The sequence below is a fragment of the Salvelinus alpinus genome, chromosome 26, assembly GCF_045679555.1.
Source record: "Salvelinus alpinus chromosome 26, SLU_Salpinus.1, whole genome shotgun sequence".
In the NCBI taxonomy this organism is placed as follows: Eukaryota; Metazoa; Chordata; class Actinopteri; order Salmoniformes; family Salmonidae; genus Salvelinus; species Salvelinus alpinus.
In genome coordinates, this window is record NC_092111.1 from 11,316,766 (window position 1) to 11,326,833 (window position 10,068).

Genomic DNA, 10,068 nt, shown 5'->3' on the forward strand with positions numbered 1-10,068 from the left:
TCCCATTGGAAAAGACAGGCTCTGGTCTATCTTGGGTTAGTTATAAAAATCTTTGATAAAGCACGTCGATACGTCACAGACTACACCTTTCGACGTCCAAAACGTCACGAGGGTTTAAAAAAAGTTGCTACTTCCGCGTTCTTTGCATAGCAACAGGAGGGCAGCGAAGATGGCGGATTGTACGGACCCCGTTAAATAACGTGTGGGAAGTTGACACCAAAAGAAGCGAGGAGCTGGAGTTTTTAAATCTTTAAACGGAGGGACCGAGTCCTCCAGGACTTACGCCCTAAGCCATGGCCTCAGCTAATGTCCGAATCGGCCAACAAGCCTTGACCGTGCTGGATGTGGCATTTCGAGTCCCTTGCATCTTTATTATCGACGCCATTTTTAACTCTTACTATGATCCTGGGTCAGGATGGGCCGGAACAGCGGGCAAGATTTTAATCCGAGTAATGGGTAAGATTTATTAGTCGTTTTGGACCCCTACATGCGAGCCGCTGTCACCCTCTTGACAGCTAGCTAGTTACTATTGCAGACGTCAGTGTGGCTGACTCGCGTCACCTGTCAACCGCAGCCCAGTCCTTCCAAAGCCGTTTTATTTTTGTTATTTGACCTTTATTTAACAATGCAAATCAGTTAAGAACAAATTCTTAATGACAATGACGGCTAAACCCCAATTCCTGTGCGCCGTATTATGGGACTCCCAATCACGGCCGGTTGTGATACAGCCTGGAATTGAACCAGGCTCTGTTGTAACGGCTCTAGTACTGAGATGCAGTGCCTTAGACCGCTGCTGCTGTGCCACTCGGGAGCCAGTGATAACAACACGAAGACCATGTTCTTTGCAGTTGTTAGCCAGTTAGGTAGCTAATAACCCTACCCCTTACCCCTAGGCTTTGTAATACAGTTAGCTAGCCAGCTAAGTAACGTTAGGCAGGCATATGACCAGCATATTGGCTATCAGACAAATGAATACCAGCCAGGTGTTGTAGGATAATTTGCCTCTGGCCAAGTAGCTAGTAAGTAAAGTTATGAAGTATGGGTAAACCTGTTTTGTCAATGCAGGACAAATAACTGATGTTGTGGCCTTCACTTTGGCCTGTCAATACCGTCACAGGCAAACAAACAAGTCTAGGTAGTTTGCTGACCTCAGTGTGTGTACGAAACAGTTACTTTTTGGCCATACTTACTGCCCTCAAGTCCAACACTATGTTTGCATGACCCTTGTCAAACAGCCTACCTACCCTGCAAGTTACCATACTACTCTCTCTCCTTGCAAACATGTCAATCGTTACACTTCGACCTATGTAATGTTTTCAGACATTTTTAGATACCGACCCTACCTTTGCGCTTGATTACACTGAACTACACTGGGGTCGGAATGCAATCATGGTTACATTAAGACACAGTGGAGCCGAAGTGAGATATGGGTCTGAAAACGTACCTCCATGCAGGGATGGGATATGCCACTGTATATCAAGTTATACCTTCATCCACACTGATGAAGCAGCCATTATGAAATGTCACGTCACGTTGAACAATGGCTGACACTGCCATTTCAAAATTGGCTGCAGTGTTTACTGTTTGCTAGTATGAGGACGAAAAGGGCAGTTTTCCAGGAAAACTAGCAGTATTTCAATATTCTCGATGTATCAGTGTGGATAAAGGTACAATTTGGAGTACAGTGGCATATCCCATCCCTGCATTGAGGTAAGTTTTCCGACCTCAGTATAGTTCAGTGTAATCAAGCTCAACGGTAGGGTTGGTAGTTTGCCTAAAGTAAGATACTACCAAATTACTGATCCCTCTCCAGCTAAATGTAGTTCGAAACCTTATCATAAATCAAGACCTTTTGTACAGTAGATGGTCTGTTTCACTTGATGGCATGTTGACACTATGGTTTAAATTTGTTTCAGGTATCATGGTCTCCAGTGTGGTCCTGGTGTTGTCACAGAAGGCCCTATTCAAGTTCTACACGCTATTCTTCGCTGTGCTCCTGGGAGTGGTGGCCATTCTTATCAACTACTATGCCATATCTCACATAGACTTCTACAGCGCCTACTACAAAGCAGCGCTGGGCTTTAGACTCCTACCACGAAACGGGCCCACCCTATGGTTGGGCATGGCTGTGGTGCAACTCCTTTTTGGCATGGGCTATGTGGTGCTGCTAAACATTCAGTCTGTGTTTGCTGCTCTTGTGGTCCTGGATATCATGATTCCGCTCTGGGGGCTCATCATCGAGCTTCCCGTGGACGTACGGCAACTGGTAGCGGTGGCCTCTGGCCTGGCTCTGGCTCTGAACACGGCTGTGTGCCTGGCCCTTAAGCTCAAGTGGTTCTACTACTCCTGCCGCTACGTCTACCTGCTGGTGCGCCACATGTACCGCATCTACGGGCTGCAGCTTCTGGTGGAGGACACCTGGAAGAGGATCCGCTTCCCGGACGTGCTGCGTGTCTTCTGGCTCACACGCATGACAGCGCAGGCCATCATCCTGGTCTACGTAGTCAAGGTGGTGCGGCACGAGAGCGGCGAACACAGCTACCTGACGTGGGACGTATTCTGGGACCTGTTCAGCAACCTCATCATCAGCGGCTGCGACTCTACACTGACCGTGTTGGGCATGAGTGCCGTCATCTCCTCCATCGCCCACTACCTGGGCCTCAGCATCCTGGCATTCATCGGCTCCACCGAGGAAGAGGACAAGCGGCTGGGCTTTGTGGCACCCGTTCTTTTCTTCATCCTGGCCCTGCAAACGGGCCTGAGTGGTCTGGACCCTGAGGAACGGCTGGTGCGGCTCAGCCGCAATATGTGCCTTCTGCTGACTGCCATCCTCCACTTCATCCATGGCATGACTGACCCCGTGCTCATGTCGCTGAGTGCCTCGCACGTCTCCTCCTTCCGCCGCCACTTCCCAGTCCTGCTGGTGTCGCTCTGCCTCTTCGTGCTGCCCATTGTGCTCAGCTACACTCTGTGGCACCGCTACGCCCTCAACACCTGGCTGTTCGCCGTCACGGCCTTCTGCGTGGAGCTCTGCCTCAAGGTGGTGGTGTCGCTGACGGTCTACGCCCTCTTTATGGTGGATGGCTACTACAACGTGCTGTGGGAGAAGCTGGACGACTACGTCTACTGCGTGCGCTCCACGGGCAGCGTCATCGAGTTTGTCTTTGGCGTCATCATGTTTGGCAACGGCGCCTACACCATGATGTTCGAGGCGGGCAGCAAGATCCGCGCCTGCATGATGTGCCTCCACGCCTACTTCAACATCTACCTGCAGGCCAAGAACGGCTGGAAGACCTTCATCAACCGCCGTACGGCTGTCAAGAAGATCAACTCCCTGCCGGAGGTGAAGGGTGGACGGCTGCGCGACATTGAGGATGTCTGCGCCATATGCTACCAGGAGTTTGCCACGTCGGCACGTATCACGCCGTGCCAACACTACTTCCACGCACTCTGCCTCCGTAAGTGGCTCTACATCCAGGACACGTGTCCCATGTGCCACCAGAAGGTGTACATTGAGGAGGAGGCCCGGGACAGGGTGCCCTTCAACAACAACGGCTACGTGGCGCCAGATGGGGACCTGGGCCAGTTTGCAGAGCCCGACGGGGCAGAGGCCGCAGCAGCCGCAGGTGGGCCTGAGCATGAGAATGAACTACTGGAGGATAATGACAGTATTGAGTATGACGAGGATGAGTGGGGGACAGAGAACGGTGAAACGCCCATAGAGGAAGACTATATTAATGATGACACAGACTCTAACGGGGACTGATCAGCCCTATAGAGATAAATATATTATATATATTTAAGTTTAAAAAAAACATCTTCATTTTCTCAACATCAGGGATGTCACTCATTTTCACTCTTAAGATTTGTTTCCTTTTTTGTTTGTCTTTGGGTTAGCTCCTCCAAGGGCTTGCAGAGGTGTAGCTGCTATGATAGTGTGCCTAGGTGGTTGGGTGTTCCAACAGGTGCAATTCTGTGTGAGAGACCCACATTCCTTGTGTTTTGTAGGGATGCTGTTGGTCGTGTGTTTGCTGTTTTGCTGAAAGAAAGTAAGCAGGGAGCCGAGAGGGCCTCCAAGAGCTCCGCGCCAAGAAGAGGTTTAATTAAAACGTGAAGTTCTACTGTAATCACAGATATACCTCTTATTATTACTACTGGTCTCTTGTGTGACCTTGCTTAAATTGTGTACGTTATTGTACATGTAATAAAAATACACTTTCCCTTAGAAAAGAGAAGGTTGTATACAAATGAGTGTTTTGAGAGATGCTACTTTACTCGACCTTAAGAGATGTTTGATTCTTACCTTGAAAATGAAATCGCAACATTGCACCATGTTTTGCTCAGACCATGTGTTCATTAAGCGATCTCTGCACTTCAACTCACTTGGTTCAAATAGTTTTGTTAGTGATGCTTATCCGCACTATTGCAGTTTTAAAAGGGCAGTTGATTTTACATTTAACAACTGAAATGACATTCTTTAGAAATGGCAACAGCTTCCAGAGCAACTAAAGATTACAATGTTATCTTCAATACAATAGTAATTATTATTAATCATGGTGAATTGAAATTACTGAAAGTATCACTTGTCCTAATCAGGAATTGAGAGGCATCTTATTTAATTGAAAAGCTGTGCTTTCAGTTTGTTTCAGCAATGAAGGACTTTGATTATTGGTTTAGTTGTTTGCTTTTAATGAAAGGTAAAGCTGTTCATTTTGCATTTTGTAAAAAAAAAAAAATTAATGTAAATAAAATAATCTTTAATAGTGGTTTGGTCAATAGGTGCTCAAGAATAATAGTACACGCTAGTGCGTTACCTTTCCAGCATGACATGAGCTATATTTCCATCCAATTATCATAAGATTTTAATGCTAATATTCTGAAATCTGCATAAAATAATATGCACATTTTACCACGAGTTGTATTTTTCATTCGGTATTGGAATATAACAGCGAACGTTATTTTTATGTCATCACGCACAGACTTTTATCCTCAATAGTTAGATTTTTTGCATTTTCAGAAAAACTGTTTGGTTAACGTTATATAGAAATCAATTCGCAGCTACAGTGCGGGTAGGATACCTACATGAGATTATTATGGATAAAAGTGATATTTGTATTTGTCAAACGGCAGCAAAGCATCGATCACCATGTCATCAGAATAAGACCCTCTAACGTTACATATATTGGAAAGGAATGTCAAACTCATCCACGTGCACTTTGACCACCCTGTGAAGTTCATAATTTATTTAATCTGTAGCCTAATAAACTGCATGGTTTCACGAGTCGTACTGTGAGGACCACACAACATATAATTGCGTGATGGTTATTATATCATTATTTGCGCATAAATGTGTTTCCACCGCAATTTCTCGCATAATTAATTTTACAGACACAAAAAAATCCCACCATGTTGAACGAACAAATTGTCTCTCGGCATTTATAAAATTGTACCGGCATATCCTGTTTCCATCAACCGGTCGGTCGTGACATTCTTCATCCGTCAGGTAATTCATCCACATGAAATGGCTGGATGGAAACCTGGTTAGTGATGATGAACATTGAGTTACTTTGATAAGTACCTTGGCGGAACTACCAGGGATTAGAGAACAACATAGTCCTGCCCGCTCAACCCTGCATACAACACACAAACCAAATATAAACCTTATGAAACAAATGCTGAATCCTCACACACGATACAAAAGTATGTGAACACTCCTTAAAATTAGTGGATTTGGCTACTTCAGCCACAACTGTTGCTGACAGGTGTATAACATCTCCATAGACACATATTGGCAGTAGAATGGCTTTACTGAAGAGCTAAGTTACTTTCAACGTGGCACCGTCATAGGATGCCACCTTTCCAACAAGTCAGTTTGTCAAATTTCTGCACTGCTAGAGCTGCCCCGGTCAACTGTAAGTACTGTTATTGTGAAGTGGAAACATCTAGGAGCAACAACAGCAATGAAGTGGTAGGCCACACAAGTTCACAAAATGAAACCACAGAGTGCTGAAGCGCGTCGTTCCTTGGTTGCAACACTCACTACCGAGTTCCAAACTGCCTCTGGAAGCAACATCAGCACAAGAACTGTTAGTCGGGAGCTTCAAGAAATGGGTTTCCATGGCGGAACAGCCGCCATGCGCAATGCCAAGCGTTGGCTGGAGTGGTGTAAAGCTTGCCGCCATTGGACTCTGGAGCAGGAGTGATGAATCACGGCTTCACCATCTGGCAGTCCGACGGACAAATCTGTTTTTGCGGATGCCAGGAGAACGCTACCTGACCCAATGCATAGTGCCAACTGTGATGTTTGGTGGTGTATGAACAACAGTCTGTGACAGTTTTTCATGGTTTGGGCTAGGCCCCTTAGTTCCAGTGAAGGGAAATCTTAACACTACAGCATAAAATTACATTCTAGACGATTCTGTGCTTGCAACTTTGGCCCTTATGCACAAAGCGAGGTCCATACAGAAATGGTTTGTCGAGATCGGTGTGAAAGAACTTGACTGGCCTGCACAGAGCCCTAACTTCAACCCCATCAAACACCTTTTGGATGAATCAGAACGCCGACTACGTACTACCTCACTAATGCTCTTGTGTCTGAATGGAAGCAAGTTCCTGCAGCAATGTTACAACATCTAGTGGAAAGCCTTCCCAGAAGAGTGGAGGCTGTTAAAGCAGCAAAGGGGGGACCAACTCCATATTCATGCCCATAATTTTGGAATGAGATGCTCAACGAGCAGGTCTCCACATACCTTTGGTCATGAAGTGTAGATGCTTGACAATGCAGCAATTACAACACATTATTTCGCAAAACAAAGGTACTTATTATTATCCTCACACGTGGATACTAATGTAATAAGAAAGATAAGTTTAACTAACCCTGGATAGTTAATCTGTGTCGTTTACAGTGGGAGCAAATTAAGCACAGTGGGCAGAACAGGCAAGGTCAAAGCCAAGCACGAGCTAGCAAGATACTATTGGCGCGTTGTATCATGTATTTGCATATTTCCGTTAGGGAACGCCTCCTCTGAAGTGGGCGTGTGCACAAACTAAATTCGATCTGGCACTTCTAAACAAGATAATTTTTTTAAACGTTGGCAAATCGTCAAGTCTATAAAACGTAGTGCATTGTGTTCGTGACATATTTATTGAGATCAGATGTTTCATCGATGAGAAAATTAGCGGCCCAGTTTCAAATAGTTCCATCCTTACCCACTACCCGCGACTGGACTTTCCTCTCACTACCATATTTGGTGGAGATAACGTTCAGTGTTACCCCTTCTGTCTGTGCAGGGTTGCCATGTTTGTAGTTTGGGGCTACTTTAAAAACGATGTAGTGGTGAAAATGTATTGGTCGCGGGTTGCGTGTTTTTGGGCTATTTCTAATTTGCACCGCGGCCGTCATGGCATTTCTCTTAAAAATATATATTTCATTGTGACCTGCTGCTGACGGTCAGGCAGTGATTAACGCTGTTACTGAACGCGAGGAAAGAGCAGCACGCGCGCACATCGTGACTACGTTTTACCATTTGTAGGTAGGCTATTTAGATCGTAATTATGGGGACATCTATTTCCAAAACTTTTTCCTGCACATCAAGAAATAATGGAGGCAAAGTAGTGGAAAACGACGTTGGGCGCACTACAGCTCGTTACATAATTATTATAATGTAGACTTTGCCTTCAAGCGAAGGTTTTTATGCGTGCTCAGTTCTTGGGTCTCGGGTGCCCCCCGAGTGGAAATTTTAAATGGAAGTTCGGGAACTCCCTCGCGTGATTCTTTTATGTGGAGAATGATACATTTGACTCTGTTGGCCATCAAGTAGCCTATTAATTTATATACCATTGTCGGCTACCATTTGATACAATAAATATGTTGAAATTATGATATAATTTAGTCATTGCAAATCAATGTGCCACTTGTGTAGCCTACATGGGGCTGTCAAACCAATTTAATAAATAGTCTATAACTGTTGTAGCCTTGTGTTATTATGCAATTATTAATGGACATGTTTAGTTAATTACAGTTGAAGTTATCTAAACTGTATCGCAATTGCCGGTCAGTTAGAACGCATTAGATTGACGGTAACAGTAGTCAGATTAGGCTACAGGTTGTTTTTTTAAATATCCAAAACACTGGCTGTTGTTGACAAGCATATTCTGTTCATATACACTACCATCAAACGTTTTAGAACACCTACTCATTCAAGGGTTTTTCTTAATTTTTTTATTTTCGACATTGTAGAATAATAGTGAAGACATCAAAACTATGAAATAACACATATGGAATCATGTAGTAACCAAAATCAAAATATATTTTATATTTGAGATTTTTCTAATAGCCACCCTTTGCACACTCTTGGCATTCTCTCAACAAGCTTCAGCTGGAATGATTTTCCAACAGTCTTGAAGGAGTTTCCACATATGCTGAGCACTTGTTGGCTGCTTTTCCTTCACTCTCCAGCCCGACTCATCCCAAACCATCTCAATTGGGTTGAGGTCGGGGGATTGTGGAGGCCAGGTCATCTGATGCAGCACTCCATCACTCTCCATCTTGTTAAAATAGCCCTTACACAACCTGGCGGTGTGTTTTGGATCATTATCCTGTTGAAAAACAAATGATAGTCCCACTTAGCCCAAAACAGATAGGATGGCGTGGCTTTTCGCTACAGAATGCTGTGTTAGCCATGCTGGTTAAGTGTGCCTTGAATTCTAAATAAATCACAGACAGTATCACCAGCAAAGCACCCTCACACCATAACACCTCCTCCTCCACGCTTTATGGTGGGAAATACACATGTAGAGATAATCCGTTCACCCACACCACGTCTCACAAAGACACAGCGGTTGGAACCAAAAATCGCAAATTTGATCTCCAGACCAAAGGACAAATTTCCACCGGTGTAATTGCTCGTGATTCTTGGCCCAAGAAAGTCTCTTCTTCTTATTGGTGTCCTTTAGTAGTGGTTTCTTTGCAGCAATTTGACCATGAAGGCCTGATTCACACAGTCCTCTGAACAGTTGATGTTGAGATGTGTCTGTTACTTGAACTCTGTGAAGCATTTATTTGGGCTGCAATTTCTGAGGCTGGTAACTCTAATAAACTTATCCTCTGCAGCAGAGGCAACTCTGGGTCTTCCATTCCTGTGGCGGTCCTCATGAGAGCCAGTTTCATCATAGCGCTTGATGGTTTTTGCGAAAGTTCTTGAAATTTTTCCGTATTGACTGACCTTCGTGTCTTAAAGCAATGATGGACTGTCGTTTCTCTTTGCTTATTTGAGCTGTTCTTGCCATAATATGGACTTGGTCTTTTACCAAATGGCTATCTTCTGTATACCCCCCTACCTTTTCACAACATAACTGATTGACTCAAATGCATTAAGAAGGAAAGAAATTTCACAAATGAACTTTTAAGAAGGCACACCTGTTAATTTAAATGCATTCCAGGATGATTACCTCATGAAGCTGGTTGAGAGAATGCCAAGAGTGTGCAAAGCTGTCATCAAGGCAATGGGTGGCTATTTGAAGAATCTCAAATATAAAATATATTTAGATTTGTTTAACACTTTTTTTGGTTACTACATGATTCCATATGTGTTATTTCATAGTTTTGATGTCTTCACTATTATTCTACAATGTAGAAAATAGTAAAAATAAAGAAAAATCCTTGAATAAGTAGGTGTTCTAAAACTTTTCACTGGTAGTGTACATATTATTAATATTTAATTCAGTGATTGAAATTATGACCCCATCCTCAGTAGCCTATTCCAGCAGGCTATTGGGGAAAACAAGCACTTCTTACTTCGAAATCGCTTCACTATTCATGTTGAATAAATTAGTCTGTTCATTTGAAAAAAGCAAGCTGCTAAATTGTTCAGTTGACATTTTACCTTCATCTTGTCTAGGCTACTGTAGACTATATGACATGAGATGTAGGCCTATCAGGAACTACCTTTATCTAAGCAAACCATGGCAAAGTTGAATTGATAAACCCAGATTTTTGTCTGTAGCCTATGCCTATTGAAATGACAAGCCAATCTCACAAACGGGCCATTTATAACGGTTTGTAGTCTT

The 10,068-nt window shown here is 43.9% G+C and overlaps 1 protein-coding gene across 2 annotated transcripts; it reads left to right on the top strand.

The window, feature by feature from the left end:
- Positions 1–29: 29 nt before the first annotated feature.
- rnf139 (ring finger protein 139) lies at positions 30–4,909 on the top strand. 2 transcript variants are annotated; one of them, XM_071367743.1, is made up of 3 exons: positions 30–456; positions 1,917–3,626; positions 4,009–4,909. In XM_071367743.1, exons 1-3 carry the CDS (start codon positions 294–296, stop codon positions 4,041–4,043), a joined length of 1,908 nt encoding a protein of 635 aa, XP_071223844.1. In that variant the 5' UTR covers positions 30–293; the 3' UTR covers positions 4,044–4,909. The 2 variants fall into 2 exon arrangements, with proteins under 2 accessions (XP_071223844.1, XP_071223843.1); XM_071367742.1 differs by having other exon boundaries at positions 37–456; positions 1,917–4,766.
- Positions 4,910–10,068: the final 5,159 nt, after the last annotated feature.

Excerpts from the sequence above, each read along its gene's own strand:
- rnf139 (XM_071367742.1), top strand. The coding sequence starts at position 294 with ATGGCCTCAGCTAATGTCCGAATCGGCCAACAAGCCTTGACCGTGCTG. Across the intron at positions 457-1,916 it reads GATTTTAATCCGAGTAATGG|GTATCATGGTCTCCAGTGTG; the intron begins GTAAGATTTATT and ends AATTTGTTTCAG.